Source organism: Pangasianodon hypophthalmus, chromosome 22, assembly GCF_027358585.1.
Source record: "Pangasianodon hypophthalmus isolate fPanHyp1 chromosome 22, fPanHyp1.pri, whole genome shotgun sequence".
Classification (NCBI taxonomy): domain Eukaryota; kingdom Metazoa; phylum Chordata; class Actinopteri; order Siluriformes; family Pangasiidae; genus Pangasianodon; species Pangasianodon hypophthalmus.
Window position 1 is genome coordinate 10,910,083 of NC_069731.1, and position 22,838 is coordinate 10,932,920.

General features: G+C 38.2%; 1 protein-coding gene across 5 annotated transcripts in view; it reads left to right on the forward strand.

Annotated features, from left to right (window-relative positions):
* gli3 (GLI family zinc finger 3) overlaps nucleotides 1–22,838 on the forward strand; it is a 173,122-nt gene that overhangs the window by 71,272 nt on the left and 79,012 nt on the right. For all 5 annotated transcript variants that reach the window (XM_026937844.3, XM_026937846.3, XM_026937842.3 and 2 more), the window contains one exon: nucleotides 10,358–10,463. In XM_026937844.3, coding sequence (XP_026793645.1) covers nucleotides 10,358–10,463 — 106 coding nt within the window. The remainder of the gene's footprint in view (nucleotides 1–10,357; nucleotides 10,464–22,838) is intronic.

Genomic DNA, 22,838 nt, shown 5'->3' on the forward strand with positions numbered 1-22,838 from the left:
GGTACCATCTCTTTCCCAGGTAAGTGACATACACGCACCAGGTCTTCCATGATGTAAAAGAAAATGTGATTCATCAGACCAGGCGACCTTCTTCCATTGCTCCATTGTCCAGTTCAGATGCTCACGTGCCCATTCTAGGCACTTTCGGTGGTGGACAGGGGTCAGCATGGGCACTCTGACCTCTCTGCGGCTACACACCCACATACACAGCAAACTGCAATGCACTGTGTGTTATGACACCTTTATTCACAGTCAGCATTAACTTTTTCAGCAATTTGCACTACAGTAGCTCTTCTATGGGACCGGACCTGACAGGCTAGCCATCACCCTGTTGCAGGTTCACCAGTTGTCCTTCCTTGGACCACTTTTGGTAGGTAGTAACCACTGCATACTGGGAACACACCACTAGTCCTGCCGTTTTGGAGATGCTCTGACCCAGTCATCTAACAATCACAAATTGGCCCTTGTCAAAGTTGCTCAGATCCTTGCTTGCCCATTTTTCCTGCTTTCAACACGTCAACTTCAAGAACTGACTGTTCACTTGCTGCCTAAAATATCCCACCTCTTGACAGGTGCCATTGTAATGAGATAATCAATGTTACTCACTTCATCAGTCAGTGGTTTTAATGTTATGGCTAATCAGTGTATACTTAGCTGCTGTTACTTTATATACTTGTTTAATGATAGTTAAGTTCAACACACATTGATAGATTTTATTTCATATTAGTGAACTCATATCAGCACACCTTTTAAGTGGAGAGCTCAAAACACCTGCCCAACTGTCACTCATTCCAGATTCGTACGTCAATTGGCTCATCTGGCATTTTTATTAGGGGAAAAAAGGACTGCTCTTTTGGCATATTTTCACTTTCCGCTGTTAAAATGCTTATGTGAAAAATGTAAGTGTAAAGTTTAGCAGGTCTGTAAACATTTAAATATTTATATTTTCCGTAATAAATAAATATTATTTATTACCCCAAAACACTCAATTCTCTGTAATAAGAACCTTGTATCGGCTAAATTAGTGGCTATATCTACATAAACTAAGCTAAACAAATTGTCCGAGCATTTGGCTATGACACATGTATAGAGGTTTTATGTTTAATGTTGGTTGTTGCTTTACCAGTGGGTTTTCTGAATAATAAATGTCTTCTTGTACGTATCTGCTGTATCTACATATAGCATCTATCTAGGCTACATAATTCACTCGCTAGTTTTAGCTCTCAAGTAACATCATTACAAACTTTATTTATATTTAGGAAACTTGATAAAGTGATACTGCTCTTTACTTTCCCAAACAGAGATTACATAAAGTTTTTTATCTTTCTCAATCAGCCAATCGTGTGGCAGCAGTTTCTGGTAATGTTCACATCAACCATCAGAAAGGAGAAAAAAATGTGGTCTCGTTGATTTTGACCTTGGCATGATTGATGGTGCCAGATGGGCTGGTTTGACTATTTCTAGAACAGCTGATCTCCTGGGATTTTCTCTAGAGTCTCTAGAGTTTATTCAGAATGGTGCAATAAAGAAAAAACATTCAGTGAGTGGCAGTTCTGCAGCCAGAAATGGCTTGTTGATGAGAGAATGGCCAGACTGGTTCGAGCTGACAGAAAGGCTACAGTAACTCAGATAAATACTTTGTACAGTTGTGGTGAGCAGAAAAGCATGTCAGAATGCACAACGCATCAAACCTTGAGGCAGATGGGCTACAACAGCACAAGACCATGTCAGGTTCCACTTCTGTCAGCCAAGAACAGAAAGCTGAGGCTGCAGTAGGCACAGGCTCACCAAAACTGGACAGTTGAAGACTGGAAAAACATAGCCTGATAAATCTTGATTTCTGCTGAGGCACAGAGATGGTAGGGTTAGAGCAGCATGAATCCATGGACCCAACCTGCCTTGTGTCAATAGTCCAGGCTGGTGGAGGTGGTGTAATGGTGTGGGGAATGATTTCTTGGCACACTTTGGGCCCGTTAATACCAATCAATCATCTCTAAAATGCCACAGCCTATTTGAGTATTGTTGCTGATCATAATCATCCCTCCATTGCCACAATTTACCAGTCTTCTAATGGCTACTTCGAGTATGATAACGCACCAGGTCACAAAGCAAAAACTTTGTCTCAAACTGGTTTTGTGAAAATGACAATGAGTTCAATCTTCTTCAGTGGCCTTCCAAGTCCAAGTCTGAGACTGGTAACTTCATGTTTGATAGTGGAGAACACAAGATTTAAAAATGCATCTAGGACTACAGAGCACAAAGTGGCACTGACAACACAACTAACTAACTAACAACAGAATAAGAAAAGCCTTGTGCTTCAGCCCCCAGTGAAAGTTAGCCATGTTTAATTTTGTTCCATTCTAATGCACAGCTTTTGTTTCTTTATATGCTGCTAAGAGTCTGAATGGATCACACAAACACTATCATTATGAAGTTTCAGTTTTTGCACTTTTATAATGTTCAATGTTTTAATCAATTTAGCCAATTTAGTCAAAAATTGAAATCTAAGATAAGGCAATACAAATTTTTTGCTATATTGAAATCGTATCGAATTTGAATTTTGTGTCATAATTTCACCCCAATAATAACTGAAAGTAACCACATTATAGTAGTACAGATTATATGATTTATGACCAAATATGCAACATTCTTTTAAAAAATAGACTTTGAATACATCATACAACATATAGCCCACTAAATGGTTCAGAACATCTTTGCAAATGTAAACATACATTTTATACATGGCGAGTTAAACCTTTTTAAACACAATTTAAATAGCACCTCCCTTCTTGTTGTTGGGTAAGATATTTTATGTTTAAATGCATTATGATAAAATGTTCATAGCTTCACGTTCTGACTTATAGGATGTTAGGATGTTTAAATATTCTAATTTTATATTTAAGGACTCAGTATCAACCACAACTGGAGGAGGAAGCTGTTCAATGACAGGTTGTATTATGCAAAAAAATTCCATGCTAAGTGAGAAATGTACTGTTCTCTTGTAAAACTGAAGCCTCTATCTAGAACTGAAGGTCACAGACAAATTAATGGAAAACCAACATAAAGTGTTTCAGTAAGATCACCCCAGAACAGTGACGACTGTGTTTTGGTATCGATTCTGCAAGTCCCTTGAACTGGAGGGATGAACACCATTCTTCCAAAAGATATTTCCTGAATTGTTGTTTTGATGATGGTGGAAAGTGCTGTCTAACACGTAGGTTGAAAATCTCCGATCATTTTTATCCTCAACAAACCATTTAGTGACTCCTTGTGCACTGTGGATGGGGGTAGACAAGTAAGAGACCACTTCCATCATGACAGAAGTGGTCTCTCATAGGATAAAGGAGATCAGTCAGAATAACTTTGTATTGATTTGCACTGACTGTTCCCAATAAGTGGACAAGTGGATGCAAGCCATGCCAGTGTCTCCCTCAGCACTGTTTTTATCTTTACTTCACTTGTCTGTACCTTCCTCTGCAGTAATAAATTCAAAAGAGCAGTCACAGAAGCCCTTTTGTGTTTAAACCTATGAAACCTGCATATTTTAAATGAAATGCATCCATATCCCACATCCATATGTTGCCAATAACAAGTCTTCCAAATGAGATTGCTCATCTGAGAAAAGCACCATGATGTCATTTGGGCTAAAATAGGTAAAATAGAAAAGTGATGATAGAGGGAAAAGAGAGAATAAGGAAAATGAGGGGCAAGAGTGATAAATTGAGAGTTAGAGTGAAACAGATGGCTTGGGTTAGGTAGAGGTCTTAATTTGCCCTGAGATGTTGACCCCTGTCTGCTTTGGTGACCTGGCTGTAATTAAACTGTTTGCTTTGAGAGAGTCACATCTCTCTCTCTCTCTCTCTCTCTCTCTCTCTCAATCAATCAATATATCAAATTAATTTTCCTTTATTTTCAGAACAATTAGGAGACTCAGACCATTTTAGATTTACTTTTCAGGTTAGACACTAGATTGGTTTGTATTTGAGAACAGTAAAATTACAAATATTGCAAACAAATACTGCTACTCAGAGTCAGAGTAGAAACCCATTTAAATTTCAGCTAATATTTATGGAGGATTATAAGATACCGTAAAAAATTATTTTATTTCTCTGTTGCTAAATTGACACATCTTGATAATTCATTTGAATGAATCCCTGAAAATTAATGAATCCATCACACCTTACACTCTACCCCCCCCACCCCACTCCCCCACCCCCACTCCCCCACCCCCTCCGCCCCCCTTCATATGTAGCGCATTAGGTTAATTTATTCAGCAGGAATTAGCCTGTTGGAACCACAACAATCTGGCACTGTAATTAAACAAAACACACAAAACTGAGGCATAAGTGCTAGGGAGTGAGAGACCAATGTGTGTTTACATGCAGGAACAGCTGGACCCTTAATTCTCAGCAAACAGTGTTTTAACAGTGTTTTACCAACATCTTGTGCTGCCATTTAACACTGCTATTTAGTCACTGCTGCCTAGAATGGTACTGTAGAACCAGACAATAACAAATAACCTCGCTTGAGCACTCAAATCTCTCTTTCTTTATCTGAGATTGCTTTGTACTTAAGTCTTAGCCAATGCTGATTAATATATGCATGCAAATGTGTATGAAAGTCTTTAAAGGTGGTTAATGGGCTTGTATGAATTGTATGTTTCTCTCTCTCTCTTTCTCTCTTTCTCTCTCTCTCTCTCTCTCTCTCATGCACACACACACACACACACACACAAACACCTGACTTAACGCTCCTTGGCTCCTCAGTCATCAGCTCAGTCGACATGTGAATGAGGAGATAAGTGGTGTAATGAAATCTGGCAGTACACATATAAACACACATATAAAGAGAGTGAGAGAGAGAATTCTGTGGGATCATCATATGTTCCACATTAATAACTCACATAATGTTCTGCCTTTCCTTCCCCTTTTCTATGCAGATTTTTAATTGCTTTTCTTTTTTTCACTCCTTTTTCTCTCAGTCTTCTGTACAAGTCCCTTTGAATGAGCTTTTCTTACAGAGTGCATTAATATAAACCTATTGTTTATGTCACAGCCGAAACTACTGTCATAGACAGTAGTAGACTGTTGTTGGAGAAAATTAATGCAGACCATCTGATTTGAGACTTCAACAGTGCTATGGTATAAACACATAATAGTCTGTCACTGTGTCTTTACATCAGTAAAATAAACTGAGATCTGTTCTACCTCTGCAGCAACATCAGTAAGTTAGCTGCTGAAAAGTTGTCCTAAAAAGCTTATTGCATTGTATTTCTACTTCTCAATTACATTCTGATTTAGTGGTTAGAGTACAATTAATTCTTAGTCTGAGGGATCCCAAAAGAGCATCTTTAATGAACCTTTATAACAGAGACCTTCCAACATTTTTCAGGGCATGATGTTATTAACTGCTTGGGGCTGTGGCTCCCTTTTATAAAATAATTGTGATCGTACCCTGCCTTTCTTTCCTCCAAAATAGGCCCAGTTTGTGTTATTAGAAAGTAATAGGCTGGTCAAAGTCTGCCTTTAATTGCCCCTGTCATTAAAACCCATTTGTAAACACATAAAACTTAATGAGCACCATTTAAAATAATGACAGGGAAATATTAGAACCGCTTGTATGTAAGGGTCTGTGTTTTGAAAAAGGGAAGAGACAGAATGCAAAACTGTTTACAACAATAGACAAAAAACCTGATTAAAAGTAAAGTTTGAACAGGTCACATGTGTTTTGATTTAGTATTACTGGGGAATTGTCTGAAATGTTTGGATGTAAACTGTCCTCTGAGGTTTATAATTACTTACTGTATTAAGGATTTAATGCAACTTGTGACTCACGGTTCAGTTGAGGCCAAATGGCAATTCTTTTGTCCTGAATAAAGTGCTTTGTTAGGCAGTACAGTCACACTGAGAAAATAATAACCTGGCAGCAAAATAATAACTTGCCAAATTTTCTTGGCAGCAGAAAACCTGGAGGGCACCCATGCAGACATGGGGAGAACATGTGATATTCCACACAGACAGTAACCTGAGCTCAGGATTGAACCAGGGACTCTGGAGCTATGAAGAAGCAGAGCTACTTGCTGGACCAATTTGCTGCCCAGTGCACTTGCTGTTTGCTTAAATTCCTTTTACTGAGTGCTCTTATTGCTATTATATATTACCCATGATTCTCAGTGGATATGAGACACAATGTTTTGCCTGGGGAGAAAACTGTGTGTAGTGAGTATAGCAGAGTTAGCCCTGACATGTGTGCTAAATTCCTCCCAAACCTCTTGCAGCTGTTTGTCACTGCTCTAAGCAGACACAAATAAAAACAGCAAGCCTCAGAGCAGGACAATTTACTCCTTTAGCGAGCAGAGCCAGAGCACGCCAACCCCTCTGGAGGAAGCTTAGATGGATGGCTGGATCAAACTCCTTTTCTTCTGTTTCTTTTGTTCTCTTGTTTCTTTATTTTCATTTTCCCCCTTTTCTAGTCTCTGCACACTGTTACTGTGTATCTGTAGGGGCAGGAGCTGTCTAGTTCACTAATATATTGAGTCTATATGTGCAAGAGAAACTGATGGTTTCTGTGGTGTACTCTTAATACTGATGGAATAGATAAGAAATAGAAGAATAAAGAAAAGGGGCAAAAAGAAGGTATAAATTAACCAAGGAAAGGGCATCATATGAGCATGAGGATGCACGAGTAAAGAAAAGAGAAGGAAAGGAGAAGTGTCATGAAAGGATTTGGTTTTGAAATAACTGATGAGAAAAGGAAAAAGAAAAAAATATGCTCAGTGGTGAGGAGTGAGGAATAACGTGCAGCCAGTTAGAAGAGCCTGTATTTAAAGTGAAAAGAGGCATACCTGTGAATGCACGAACTCAAACTCAAACTCAAAGACACAAGAGCTCACTTAGGTCCAACTTTCTACAAATGATTTTGATCTTATTGAATTTGACTGTCTCAAGGCCTCTGGAAATAAGCACTGTGCGTCTGCAGCTTCAGCAGTGCTGCAACCAGGTGAATGTCATATGAAATAAGAACAGAAGTGGCCCTTATGAGGGTTGAGGAATGAGGGAAAGCAGGCCTTAATGAGTGAGAGGAGACCAGGAGGAAACACACTGCTGAGTGTGGCAGTGGCTGTAGGACAGGGTTTGAACAATAGATACACATATTACAGACCTATATCACTTTTCCACTGCACACTACAGCAAAGCAGAGGAACAAAAGTAAAGTTATTTTACTATTTACATTGCCAGGTGAGCCTTACTGTAAATAAGCATCGTACTATACAGCAAATAAGCAATAAATTGCGAACACAATCGTTACAAGTTGTTACTTGAGTGAGTCATTTTCATTAGAAAAAAGCTATTCTCAGCAGTAGTGCGGTGACTTCAAAGGTATTTTCTTTATTTCTTTTTTTTTTTTTTTTATAAATGTCAGTTTTGTGAGAGATACATTGTAGTAGATACATTGATTAGTAGACACATTGATTCAGTCTTATGTGCACATTTTTTTAGTGCCAGAAAGCATCTGGGTCACTTTTAAATGTTATTGTACTAGTGAGTTAGTTGGTTACATGAATGTTATTTGATTAGTCAACCATTACTAGTAACCACCATGCAACCTCCAGAGAACTTTCACAGATACTGTGGGATGGGAAACAGATACACACACCTGTACAAAAGTTACATAGCCAAACATTAGCTAGCTATGTTAGAATCCTAGATTAGACTATTTATTTGATCAAGAAGGCGACTTAAAAATACTGGTTAAAAAAAAATAAAAGTCAATGTAGCCAAAATAATGACTTTATGTATTTGAGTAAAGTTTTCAACTTTAAATTTCTTATGTTAATTAACTTAATTAGATTAATTAACTGTTATTTGCATCAGAAAATAAAAATGTATTTATTCCATTATACAGGCATCTTAAAGAAAAAAAAAAACTGTGAAAAAAATGTGCCTATGGGCAACAATAATGTCCTGGGAGCATGCACTGCTGGAGTGAATAGCTCCCTTTTTTGGCTATATAAATTCAGGTCCATAAATATTTGTACACGGACAAAGTTATTGATATTTTAGCTGTCTACAACAGTATGTTGGAGTTGAATTAAATAATGAATGAAATAGTGAATTAAATAATGAATGAAAGTACAGACTCCAAGCTTTAATATGAGGGTATTTATATCCAAAAAGGGTGAATTATGTAGGAATTACAGCACTATTTATATGTGGCACCCCTCTTCCCCCTTTAAGGGACCAAAAGTAATTGGACAAACTAACAATCATAAATTAAATTGTCAGATTGTCATGCCTGAAGTCTGGAGCCCACAGACATCACCAGACACTGGGTTTCTCCCCTGGTGATGCTCTGTCAGGCCTTTACTGCAGCTGTCTTAGGTTCTGCTTGTTCTTGGGGCATTTTGCCTTCAGTTTTGCCTTCAGAGTTGAAAAGAAGTGAACCAGTTCCATTGGCAGCCATACATGCCCATGCCATAAGATGATATGTTATGCTTGGATCATGAGAAATTCCTTCCCTTTTTCATATTCTTCTCTTCCCATCATTCTGTTACAAGTTGTTCTTTGACTTGTCTGTTTCTGGATTTTTTTTCAATGTTTTTTGGCAGATTCTAATTTGGTCTTCCTGTTTTTGAGGCTTACCAGTGATATACATCATGTGGTAAACCCTCTGTATTTACTCTGGTAATTAGTCTGTTGATTGTTGACTTTACAGAACATATAAAACGTGCTATAATTGGTATTTCTGCCTGTTTTGGGATACCCGTGTTCAGCACTGAATTTATTTGTAATGTCACACTCAACAGTAGTGGTTATTGGCTCATATGAAAGTAGACATGGGGGCATGGTGTTTTAGCGTTTAGCACTGTTGCCTCACAACTCCAGTGTTGGGGGTTTGAATCCTGTTCTGCATGTTCTCCCCGTGCTTTGGGGGTTTCCTCCGAGTACTCCGGTTTCATCCCCCAGTCCAAAGACGTGTTGTAGGCTGATTGGCATCTCCAAATTGTCCGCAGTATGTGAATGGGAGTGTGTGTGTGATTGTGCCCTGTGATAGGTTGGTACCCCATCCAGTGTGTCCCCCAACTGGTGCCCTGAGTTCCCTGGGATAGGCTTCAGACTCCCCTGCGACCCTGTGTAGGATAAGCAGTACAGAAAATAAATGGAAGGATGAAAGTAGACATTCAGGGCATTAAGAATTTTTCATAAGTATGTCTGTTTTTGCCTAGCCTACTAGGTTTAAATGTTATAATTTTATTGTGGCAGTTGTATACAGTGTTTTACTATCAAAAACCTTTAGTTGTGCTGTCCGTTTTAACTCTGTACCAATGTTATTGTGGAGAGGTGTGAATTGTTTGCCAAACAGGGGACTCACACCCCTCCCCTTTCCCATCACCCTGCTCACCAGCAGCTAAACACAGTTAAACCCAACAATGTGCTAACTAATCTTATAATCTTAATAAAATAATTTTTTTATACAGATTGAAAATGTCTGATGAGTTGATTTCCATTCTGTAGGCGGAATGGAACACCAGTGTACTGCAAGAAAGGGTTAAAGCTGAAAATCTGCACTTTGCGGTCATATTCATTATTTAATTTCACCTCCAGTATACTGTGGTAGACAGCTGAAATCACAATAACGATGTTAAAATATTTATGGATCTGACTGTAGAGTTCTAATATGTACACTATATGGCCAAAAGTTTGTGGACACCTGCCCATCACACCCATAAGTTGGAAACACAATTATATAGAATGTCTTTGTATGCTGTAGAATTTCCCTTCACTGGAAGTAAGGGGCCCAAACGTGTTCCAACATGACAGTGCCCCTGTGAACAAAGCAAGGTACATGAAGACATGGTGTGGAGGATCTGGAGTGGCTTGCACAGAGAACTAAACTCAACCCCACTGAACACCTTTGGGTTGAACTGGAATGCCGTCTGTACCCCAGGCTTCCCTGCCAGACATCAGTGTCTGACCTCACTAATGCTCTTGAGGATGAATGGGCAAATCCCCACAGCCACTCTCGAAAATCTAGTGGAAAGCCTTCCCAGAAGAGTGGAGGTTATTATAACAGCAGTTGGCGACTAAATTTGGAATGTGTTATTCAAAAAGCACATCTGGGTGTGATGGTCAGGTGTCAACAAACTTTTGGACACATAGTATATATCTATGTATAACTAAGGCATTAAGCCTTGTGTTAAATGGGCACATGGAACAACCTTCCCAAAGGTACTAAGTCAGTCAGAGATTCACAGAATGGTATTTGGCTGAAGTTTGCAGATTGCCATGTTGAATGTGTTTTTGTGAATTAGGATTTATGATATGAATTGGACTCTGATACATGTTTACTCCTTCAGCTCCGACTCAGTTCTTCCCTGGATTCCACCCTCCTGTGCCAATCGACGACAGACACACACAGGGACGTTACATCTATGAGCCCTCTCCAGTGCCACCGCTCCATGTGTGAGTGACAATAAGACACACACAGATCAACACTATAGAATCTATCAGCGCTCTTATTAACACCACTTTTCTATATGTGATGCTCTGCACGTGGGTTCTGCTAACTTTGGTACACTTAGCTAGCCGCAACTACTATATAAGCATCTTGCCAGCTCACTGACTCTCTACACTGCAGAGTGTCAGCACTTGCATTTAATGGCTTTTACTCACCTGACATAGAATCAAACTTTTGAGCACTATGAAAACAGTTAAGTTTTCAGAGAAAGGTATAGTCATTGGTTAAAAATATTTCTGGGGATCACTGGTAATTATTCAGTCTTTAGGTTTATCGACAGCATTTCTCAGCCTTCACTGAATCGTATTTAACTACGTCATTTCCAAGTTCCAAGCACAGAGGTCTGTTTTTGTTGCAGCACTATTTCAGCATCCCCCTAGATGTCATAGTAATTGGTAGTAACGTGCTTTTCATGTAAAAGTACTTTTTGTCCATGATGAGTGACAATAATAAACTCTGGCATGCCCTACTCTGTGTCATAATTGGTGAAAATAAATTTCTAAGAAAATATACAATGCAGTACTTTACAATTAAAAATGTAATGGGTAGATTAGCTGCTTACTGAAATAAGGAAAACAAACAAGTACACACACACACACAAAGACACATTTACACACTCATTCACACCTAGGAATTTTAACATTCGCGAATTCATAAGCGAATATTACCAGCTCCACTGTACCACCATATATACACACAAAGCCATAATTCAGGTCAACCATCACTAATCCTTGTACTGTGTGACAATCAATAACCCAATCAAACTAATCCCAGATGCATCCCTTCCTAATAATACACACAAATTAATTATTAGTTGTGGTTTGTGCTTTAGATACAAAGAGATCACGATTACAGTGTGACTAATCTACCGGTATTTCAGATTTAGGCAGCGTTTTGCAGTGTTTTGAGTGTCTCTGCCTGCAAGTATATGTGTGTAGTGTGTATTAGGAGGTGTGTGAGCCGTGCCTCCCTGGGAGTTAAGATGCTTCTCTGTGGTGAGATCATCTGTCTTTCTTGGTATCAGAAATCAAAGGACAGGAGAAACACGCCCAGCACCATGTCAACATGTGTCACAAAACATACAAATGAGCGCTGGAGATGGCAGTACATTAGTGTGATTCTTCTAACTACACTGGTCAGAGCACTCATCTTCCTACAACATGTGTTCAGTAAGACACACACACACACACACTGAATAAGAGGAAGACTCTTATTCAGCTGCTGTAAATTCTTGTCTTTCCTGATAGAAAATAATTATAGAAGTTTAGAGAACAGATAATGCATATGCATGGTCCCATGGGTGGCACAGGCTGGTAGCTGCCAAATTGAAATAAGCTTTGCCACCCCAGTTGCCACCCCCAATTCTAATGTCAAATGACATCTTTGACAGGACTATTAGGCCTTTCTTTTGCAAGCTGTTTATACTTAATAGGTCATATTTAATTCATATACAGTAATTATTCATCTTACATTTTTATATAAATTTTGTGCTTGCTGCGTTTCAGTAGAAAAAAGAAAAACAAGTTTCAAAATATGTTTTTTAATAATATTACAAAGTTTTGTATTTTGTTAAGTAATGGCCTCCATTTCTGATTTAAAAAAAAAAAAAGAGCCTTCATCAGGGCTATCTGGGATTTTACCTGCAGATTTCTGCAGAGACAGAAGAATAGAAGAAACAGAAACCTGGAACATCCTACCAGCCTAGAAACCTGCACAAAAATGTACCTAAAGAATGTGTGCAGTTTTAAATGCAAATGCTAATTTGGTTTATTTTTTACTGCTTGTTTTATTGTTTGGTGCTCAGCATAGTAATTATTTTGACACTTGGAAATTTTCATTTTATTATTACTTCACCTTTTAGAATTTCTTCAGCTTTTGCACAGTATTAAATTATCTTTGTAGTGCTCTACATATTTTGATGTGCAAATATGAAGCTCTATAATACATAATAATGTTATTATGTGGCCAAGCCTTTTGCACCAAAGGAGCAAGTCAAATATTTTGCAAATAGAACCTTGTCCTATGTAAGGAATAAAGCATGATGGGGCATGCTGACACCTGATTACTAATTGCACACACCTGTACACACCCTATATAAAGGCATCACAAACCAATACTCACTGTGAAGTAACACTCAGTGTATCTTTGCCTGAACTTTCTTGTGTATTGTTATTCTGGTTCTGACATTGTTCACTTCTTGGGATTTTGGATTTTGCCTCATTGTTGTTGTTTGCTGATCGCCTGACCTCTGCCTGTTTTTGGATTATGTTTTTGGACATTGTTTTGGATTTGTTTGCCAGTTTCTTCATTAAACTTCAAACTGCACTTGCATCCGTTTCAGCCTTCCTTACCTGAAAAACATCACATCTAAGTTTCTTATTTCTCTTATACCACAAAAATTTCCCAACTACTACATTTTTATTCATTAAAGAACAACACGTCATACTTCTTATTTGTCTGTAACTATGTTTAATTTTGTGGAGGCTTTCAACATTTTTAAAATCTGTTTATGTGGAGTGTCCCTTTGTAATTTGATACCATAGAAACAATAAGGTATTGAAACAAGCGCATTAATATAAACCTTGCTGCCAAACAATTGTCAGAGCTATTATTATAGAAAATTATTCAATACCTTCTGACCAGTCAGAATCAGCATAAAACAATGCTGTAGTATAAATATAATTAGGCCATGAGAATGATGTTTTTTTTTCGAGCTTGTGATCTGTCCAGAGAACCATTTCCTTGTCCATTGGTGTTCTGGGGCTTGCATCACAAAAGCATGTTTTGGTACCAAAGGAATATAATAAAGAACAGCAAACTGCTGAACATAGTGACTGCCATTTTGAAAACCTGTGTGCACAAAAGTGACATACAGAATTGCACAATTGATCCACAGTTTGGAAGGAATTCTTCTGTGTGAAAGCAAACCTGCAATTAAGAGCTCCACCCCCAAACATGCCAAGAATCATATTCGAATATGGACATAAGTATTCGGGCCAAGTGTGAAAAAATCTTGAGGGGATCCTGGTCCTTTAATGAACTTTTTAGAATTTCCATTTCGTTGTTTTAGTGTTGGCTTAAAGATTTATGATTTTTCTGTGCATCTGTGTGTTCATGATTTATCTGTGCTCAGCTGAACAGAGGGAAGTAATCTTCACTGTATGGGCTACAAATTGGTTGGGGCAGCTACTTGGACCATATTATGTTTAATATTCTTTATCATTATATTCTCTACTCTATTCTCTCTCTCTCTCTCTCTCTCTCTCTCTCTCTCTGTCTTTATCTCTCTTTCCTACCCATATTCTAGAGTCATATCTCTCCAATGCAGTAATGCTGTTAAGAGTAATGAATTTTTTATGTCATCTCCACACTCTCACCCCATGGGCTAAAGAGCAGTGTGAAAAGAGACACAGAGAGAAAGAGAGAGAGCGAGAGAAAGAAAGGCGCTAGGGATATGATTGATGTCCTGTGTCAATGCAAACAAAATAGCAAATATAATTTAGCATTTAGCTTATGTGGAGATAATGGGCTCGAACAAGACTCAGACACACAATTCGCCATGCTTTATCAAGCAGCAGGGAGGAGGAAAGAGTCACAGAACAGATTAGAGAGGGAGAGAGAGAGAGCGCACTGGAGATGGAGAAGGTGAATTAAATTAAAGGTGAAGTTGTGCACCTTTCTTATTTTATCTGCAGTGCGTGCTTGACTTGCCACACCTGTATTTAAGTGGTCAGGCGGTACCTGCTTAACAGTGTATGAGATATACATCAGCCTGTATTCATAAGGAGAAAATGAATATGGCAGAGAATGATGATCGCATCCTTTATTGTTAATATTATATGTTGATATAGTGCATATTACTCAGAGAGAAGTAGTGGGTTGAATATAGTTACTGTATCTGTTAACAGGGGAAAAAAAAGTAATATCAAGCTATAATGCTTAAAAACTCTTATTCAATCTTGGGTGCACAGTTCAAAGCATACACTTAAAAAATAGTTATATCTAGAACCCTGAAGTGTTCTTTGATGTGTTCTTTGGTGAAATAAAAGGCCCTACATAGAATGGAAGGAGCTCTCACACTGAAGATAAAAAGTCTTGTACGCCACAATCCCTTTTTCTCTTCATTTTCCTCTCAATTCCCTGGGCTGCATTGAGTCCCTATGATGGCCTTGACTTCCCAAGTGGATTCACATGACAGTGTGAACTGTAGCCTCTCCAGCCCTGCAGAAGGCCAGCGCCACTGCCTGTCATAATGACTCAGCCGCATCCAGACTTTGGCCAGGACATAGTTGTCACTCTTTATTCTCCTGACTCCATAGAGGAGGTTGTCTTTGCTCCAGAGGACTTTTTTTTACTTTGCCCTCCTCCTGACTCTGCAGAGCAAGGTGGTCTTTGCTCCTTACTTTACTTTTGCTTAAGAAATTGCTCCTCCTCGGCATTGCCCGCATCGAGGTATCAAGCAGCATGTGGATGTTCTGCCGAGGGGTCCAGGACCTTCTCTTTTGTCACTTTGGGAGGTGTGCCTTAAAAATGCTATGAACATTTTTATGCAGTTTGCTACAAATGCTGTCTTGCTAGAAGCCTGAACAAACTTTTATCACACTTTTGATTCACCGCTTATGTAAAAACAAAAATGTTAGAAAGCTAGTAATACATTGGTAGCTAAATGCAGGTTTTAAAATGGCGATTAAGAGAGTTGGTCATTCCATGAAGCTTGTGTTTGACCAATAAGTGATGTGCAGTATGCCTGTATCCTCTGCCCTAATACTTCCTTGTCTGTACCTATGTTGCATTCGACATACCATGGAGGTGAGAAGTCAGAGCATTGAAAGACATAATTTTTGACCTCTGCGCATTTTACAAAGTGAGAACAAAACATGGATGCCTGCATGTTTGTCTTTTGTTAACAACAAGCTAGACAGCTAACTGTGATGAGTGATGTGTACTTTCGTAATCAAAACAGCGAATTATATAGTCAGTGTTACAGATTTAACAAACATATGTCTGTATGTTGATTGATCTAAAGCAAATACTTGTATATAGAGTATAACTCATTTAAAGGTAAGGAGTGCTACTTTGTTTATTGTTGATGCTGTGAGCAGCCATGCTGATTTGACGTAACTTACTTAACTTGGTGTTGACGAGACCATCCCGAGATCCAGTGTAGGCGTTCTGAGTTAAGGGAGCATTTTCTTTGGTTTTTTCTGGTTGGAGGCTGGGGATTAGGAGTTATGACATTACTCTCGAGCAGTAATTACCTCAGTGGTTTGAGACAAGTTCATTGGTTACAGCCCTGTAGTGCTTTATCTTTCACAACTCATTTCTGCATCAGCACGTTATGCAGCAGAAAGACAAAGAGGCACAGAATCATCAGAGGAATGCAAAACTACAGCTGAACATGTCAAGGCTTCTCTGATTTGAGCCACTGTCTGGTGGTGTGCTGGAGCGAGAATGCTAATAGTACACAGATTTCTCTTTTGTTATGAATGGATGAAGATGGAAGAGCAGAGCTTAGAAAGGAAAATTCACTGGAAAAGTTCCTCTGACTGGAAGACGCTTTATGTTAATCCCAGAAGCTATATTTCTAGAAACATTTCAGAAATGGCTCAAACATTTTTTGGGGGAAAAACCCCATACAGTCCCCTCCGAAACTATTGGAACCAGTGAGAACAAAAGATGAATATGAGATGAAAGGTCAGAATTTCAGCTTTCATTTCTTGACATTTACATCTAGATGTATTAACTTATTACATGGCACCTTTGTTTGAACCCACCCATTTTTCAGGTGATCTGAAATATTGGAAAATGTGACTGAGGTGTTTCTTGTTGCCCAGTTGTGCCCTGTTAGATTGATTGTTTATACAGTTTATAGCTCTGAATGTCTACTCTTGGTTTGAACTCTTGGGTTTTGCCTGTGAAGGCTGCATTTGTTGTTAAAATGGATAAACCAACACGAAGACAAGAGAGCTACGACATCTGAGACGAGGGAAAACGGATCAGAGCCATTGCACAAACATTGGGCATAACCAGCACAACAGTTTGGAATGTCCTGAAAAAGAAAGAAGCCACTGATGTATTAACAACCAGACACTGATCAGGTCTGCCAAGGAAAACAACAGCAGTTGATGACAGAAACATTGTGAAAGCTGTGAAGAAAAATCGAAAAACAACAGCAAGTGACATCTCCAACAACCTCCACAGGGCAGGGGTAAAGCTATCACAATCAGATAGCAGAAATATAGAGGCTATACCATAAGGCAAGATACCAATCTAAAGACTAGATTGTTATTTGCAAAGAAATACAGAGATGAGGCACAAAAGTTCTTGAACCACGATTAACCGCTGGCAAAGTGATGGAAATTCCAAAGTGTGGAGAAAGAAAAGACCTGTTCATGATCCAAAACATACAAGGTCATCGGTCAAGCATGGTTGAGGTAGTGTTACGGCTTGGTTTTGCATGGCTGCTTTTAGGACGGGCTCACTAATCTTTATTGATGATTTAACTCATGACGATAGCACAACAAAGGCCTTCATCAGGGAAAAAAGTGGAAGGTTTTGGACTGGCCAAGTCAATCACCAGACATTAACCCAACTGAGCATACATTTCACTTCCTGAAGAGGAGACTGAAGGGAGAAAAACCCCAAAACAAACAACAACTGAAAGGAGCTGCAGTACAATCTTGGAAAAGTTGCACAAAATAAGAATGCAAGAGTTTGATGATGTCACTGTGTTGCCAGCTTGATGCAAGGTATATGCACCCAAAGGTTAACTGTTATTTACTTTAATTTACTTTAAGACTATCTGTTACTATACTTTTGATCACCTAAATTGGGTAGTCTGCCACCAGAGGTGCCATGTTCTAAGTTGTTTACAGCTGTCTTCAGTGTCTAGCAAAAACAAAAGTACTAGCCTTACCATTCCAAATATGTGTGTGTATATATATATATATATATATATATATATATATATATATATATATATATATATATACACACACACATACACACACATACAGTATAATAAAAGTTACATTTCTAGCACAGAAGTTGGCCCACAACAGAAATCCCACATTATGGTTTTTAGACCATTAAACATTTCTTGCCTCTGATCCTCATGTTTAGGTTTGAATTTGTGGTGGGACTGACAGTTAGCTGTCTTTTTTTTTCATGATGTATCGATTCCAGTTGACAGCAATGGAGCTGTAATGGTGGGAAGAAATTGTATTTCACTCTGTCAAACAGTATGTCAGACACTTGCTGTCAACCTGGCACCTTTTGCTGACATTTTGAAATTCTAAGTTTATCATTGAATGAGGTCATAAAAATGACACATGCTTGGAGACCAGGGTTTAGGTTAAATAACAGGTATGCTTCTGTTGGACTTGAGTTCTGCAATGCAATAATACACAGCATGTACTGAAGGTCTTTTTCTAAGCTGTCTGTTTGAGTGTGCCTGTATGTGCCTCTGTGTGTATATATGCTCAAAGGTGCATTTGGGATTGATGGAGCCTGGGGTGTTGAGGTTAAGGAAGAAAAATTGAATTGTTTTAACACAAGTTCTCCTAGGTGAACAGAATTAATCGTTATTAGTGCTCTTAAATATATGCCCAAGTACAGGCAGGATATTATTGCAGTACTTCCCCATGCTGCCTCTCATTACAGTCTGTAATTACAGCTGCTTTTACCTTGCGGCGGTGCTATCAATCTAACCAGCACGCCTTCAGCTGTGAGTGGGCATCAATGGCTACAAAAAGAGAGCCCAAAAAAAACCCTCCCAATGGTTATAAGCATCTCATTTTCCTTGCCCTCCGCTGATCTGCTCAGTAGCGCATTATTATTTTGGAAGGCTTTAATTGAAACATGTTTATTTATTACCCCTTTGGTTTGAGTGGAGGCCGATAGCGTAGTGCACTAACTGCTGCTAACAGCCCCGATATGAGCGAACGGAATTAAATTAAAAGCTCATAAAATGAAATATGCTCCATATTAGCTGTTTGACACTTAATTTGCCTCTGAATAAGCAGAGGAAATCACAAATTAACTGTCCTTTGTGTTCTTTCTCCCGCTTTCTCCTGTGGCAGTGCTATTAGGCCAGAAGAAAGTGCAATTACTAGCAAGAATAATTCATTCAGAAGAGAGCTCCGGTGTGCTGTTCAATATTAAAGAGTTACAGAAAAAGAAAGAGCAGGAAAGTTCACCTGTGTGGGTGCAATACATGAAGACAAATACACGAAGTGGTTTGCTTTAAGCCCATTAGAGGTCACACCTAGCACAAGTTGATAAGGAAGAGAAAACATTATAGGATAATGACTAAAAATGATCTGTCATATATGGCACACTGTTTTAAGCTGGTCACCTGTAAAACTACTGAATTATTAGTACTTGCTCTAATACACCTCACTTGGGTTGTCAGTTAATTAACAAGCCCTTGCTAAGCAAGTTAAACACTTGCATAGTGTACAAGTGTATAGTGTATAGTGCATGTTTTACTCTAGCAGTGAAATTGAAACACTCTATTAGAGTTTACACACACTGACCAAAAGACATGGGTAAGAGGTAAGACATTCTGACATACACACACAACAGTCAATGACATCAACAACAACCTCCACAGGGCAGGGGTGAAGGTATCACAATCCATCATGTGAAGAAGACTGAGAGCACAAATGTAGAGGCCATACCACAAGAAGCAAGCCACTCATCAGCAATAAGAATTGGAAGGCCAGATTGGAATTCACAAATAAATACAGAGGTGAACCACAAAGTTCTGGAACCAAGATTAAGCTCTGCCTAAGAGATGAAAAGGCCAAAGTATGGAGAAAGAAAGCATCTGCTCATGATCCAATACTCAAGCACATCGGTGGCGGTAGTGTCATAGTGTGTGCTTGCATGGCTGCTTCAGGAACAGGCTCACAAATCTTTATTGATAATATAACTCATGATGGTAGTAGCAGAATGAATTCAGAGGTCTACAGAAACATTCTGTCTGCCAATTTACAGAGAAATGCATCCAATCTAATTGGGAGGCTCTTCATCATGGACCAAAACAATGGCCCAAAACACACTGCCAACACAACAAAGGATTTTATCACAGGAAAAAAGTGGAAGGTTTTAGACCTTAACCCTGTTGAGCATGCATTTCACCTCCTGTAGAGGAGACTGAAGGGAGAAATCCCCCAAAACAAACAACAACTGAAAGGAGCTGCAATACAAGCCTGGAAAAGCATCATAAAAGAAGAATGTACGAGTTCGGTGATGTCAGTGGGTTGCTGGCTTGATGCAGTTATTGCAAGCAAGGGATATGCACCCAAATATTTACTCTATTACTATAATTTACTTTAGGAGTATCTGTTCCAGTAGTTTTGCTCACCTAAAAATTAGGTGATCCACCAAAGGTGCCATGTTCTAAAGTTGTTTAACACATCTAGATGTACAGTAGATATAAAAAGTCTACCACCCCTGTTAAAATGGCAGGTTTTTGTGAAGTAAAAAATGAAACTAAGATAAATGATTTCAGAACTTTTTCCACTCTCAATGTGAAATTACAACATATACAAAAAAAGTGAAAAACAATCAGAAACCTTTTAGGGAAAAATAGGAAAAATAAAAAAGTTACAATAACCTGGTTGCATACGTCTACATATCCTTTTATAATTGGGGATGTGGCTGTGTTCAGAATTAACCAATCACATTCAATCTCATGTTCAAAAGTAATTATCATACAGTTGTCATCAATAAAATCATTCTGATTAACCCCAAATAAAGACTGGCTGTTTCTGGAGGATTTTCTTGACATCTTCTTGGTTTCATCTGACTGCTGTACAGTACAGTATCTCACTTGTTGAAAGATATCGATCAGGAAAGTGGTATAAAAGAATTTCCAAAACATTAGATGTACCATGGAACACCGTGAAGGCCATCATCAACAATTGGAGAAAATGGAGCACCACAGTGACATTACCAAGAATAGGAGATCCCTCAATAATTTTCAAAATGACAAAGCAAATACTTAGCAGGGAGGCTGCCAAGAGATTAAATGAGCTGCAGGAAAAATATTTCATATTTTTCACATGTCTGGACTGTGGGGTAGGGGGGTCAAACAGAAGCCCATTCTCACAGAAAACATCCAAGCCCAACTAAATTACCCTAAACCATGTGGCAAAATGTGTTATGGTCTGATGAGAATGATTCCAAAAGTTATAATAATTCCATAATTCCAAAAGATATGTTTTGCACAAAAAAAGCACATCACCAAAAGAACACCATATCCAAGATGAAGCATGGTGATGGCAGCATCATGCTTTACAGCTGCTTTTCTTCAACCTGAACTGTGGCTTTTATCAAGGTGCCTCTTTTTTCCAGATTTCCAGTTAGACATGTTTGCTCATTTACCTAATTGTCAAGTGTGCTGAGTAGAAATGCTGTGTTTAGAATTCTCTTATCTCACCAACTCCCTTGAGATCCATGCACACAAAGATGCAGGCACACACACACACTTAGACAGATTAATTTTTTTTTATAGTTTTTCACTGTGCAGTTGTGTATTACAGTAGTTAAATTATGCTATGCCACACCTTACCTTAAACTTAATCAAGTAACTAAAATGAATTTTTTTTTGTTGAAGCTGCAGTGTTTTGTTAAAAAAGAAAAAAAAAAACAAAACAGCCAAATATCACAATCCCAAAATTGTATGATGTATTTCTATAATTATAGGGACATTTAGTAAACAGAAACACAATGTTTCAGAGTGTAAGGAAGATTTATTCTTAATTGAAAAACACCAGCATTTACTGTTTATAGTAGATACCCAATAGGCTAGATATGTACAGTGGGGTCCAAAACTCTGAGACCATTAGTGAAAATGTTTCTATTTTGCATTCTTTCCTAATTTAATTTAACAACAATTTTCATTACAAATTATATATTTTTGACAATGACTAGAGTGAAAAGTAGAATCTTTGAAATATTTACATGAATTTCAGAGTTTCTTAATATTTGGTATTTCTTTTGGTATGAAAATCTGACCTTTTGTACAGAGCAGTTAACATAGTCAATATCACAAATTTGCTTACATTTAAATAGAGACTTAGAAATAGTGCAGAATTGTGCAGAAATGTATATAATAAATGGAATCTAAATAAGCCACCCCTCCTCAAATAAACAAGTAATACATTTATTGGAATTTGTTGAATTCATTTACTTGGTTCTTAAAGTTTTGCCAATAATGAGGTTGTTCTGATTGGCTGTAAAACTAAAGCTGAATCTAACTGAAGGCTCTGAAAGGATAGAAATAATCAAATAATGAAATATAGAGGCTTGAATCTTGTCAGTGGGCCCCTTTTCCTCTGGGATGAAGAACTGAAGCTCCTGAAGATCTCCCTCTGTCGCTCTTTCTTAATCCCTCGTTCTTGCACTGTGGTGCGAGGACGGCCGGTCAGGCAGTGGCTGGCCTCATGATTAATGATGTTTATAGTTGACGGAAAGCTCCCTTATTTATCTGTATTGCTGCTCAGCAGATACCATCAGTCACCTGAATGAAAAATATTCACTCATACCAATTTTGCAGTATAATTGAGTGGAGTCACTTCCCCTCTGTCGTCTTTTTTCCCTTTCCCCTCTGTCTCCTTCTCTTTCTTCTCTCGCTCTTTCGGCGCTATCTGGCAGTCTTATCGTTGCCACAGTAATTTTTGTGCTGCCTTGTTTGATATGGAGAGGTTGGCTTTAGCCACATTTGACATTAAGCTGCTTCAATTTCCACACAAGAAAGAGAGATTGAGAGAATGAAAAGATGCAAAGAAAGTTACGTGCCAGTTTTTGAAAATGACCGCTTTTTTCTTGAGCAATTTCAGGATTTCAAAAGAAGTGAGATAAATTCTGAAGGAGAAATTGGAACAGATTGAATCCTATCACGCCATCCCCCCTTTTTTGGTAATACACTGGTTTCATAGCCTAAATGGTTGGCCACTTTTTTCCTACTATAATCCTTTAAGAGGAAGCAGAATTTTATGCAAGCCACATGCAAGCCACAGGCTGTAGGTAGTGTTAGGCTGAACAGAGTACAGAAAAGAACAAAGAGAGGAAAGAACAAATAAATAAGGGTCCTCTAAAAGCATTGAAAAATAACATTAAAAAACATAATAAAATGATTTATTAAGCAGTTACGTTTATCATTCAATAATTACACATGTAATATCTGGATTTTACAATACATTAGTCATCTTACCAAGATTTGAAATTATATTTGTGAGATTATATAATTATCTCAAAAATATATGTACTCAGTATGATTTATTTATATGTCAAAAGAATTTTAAGCTTTA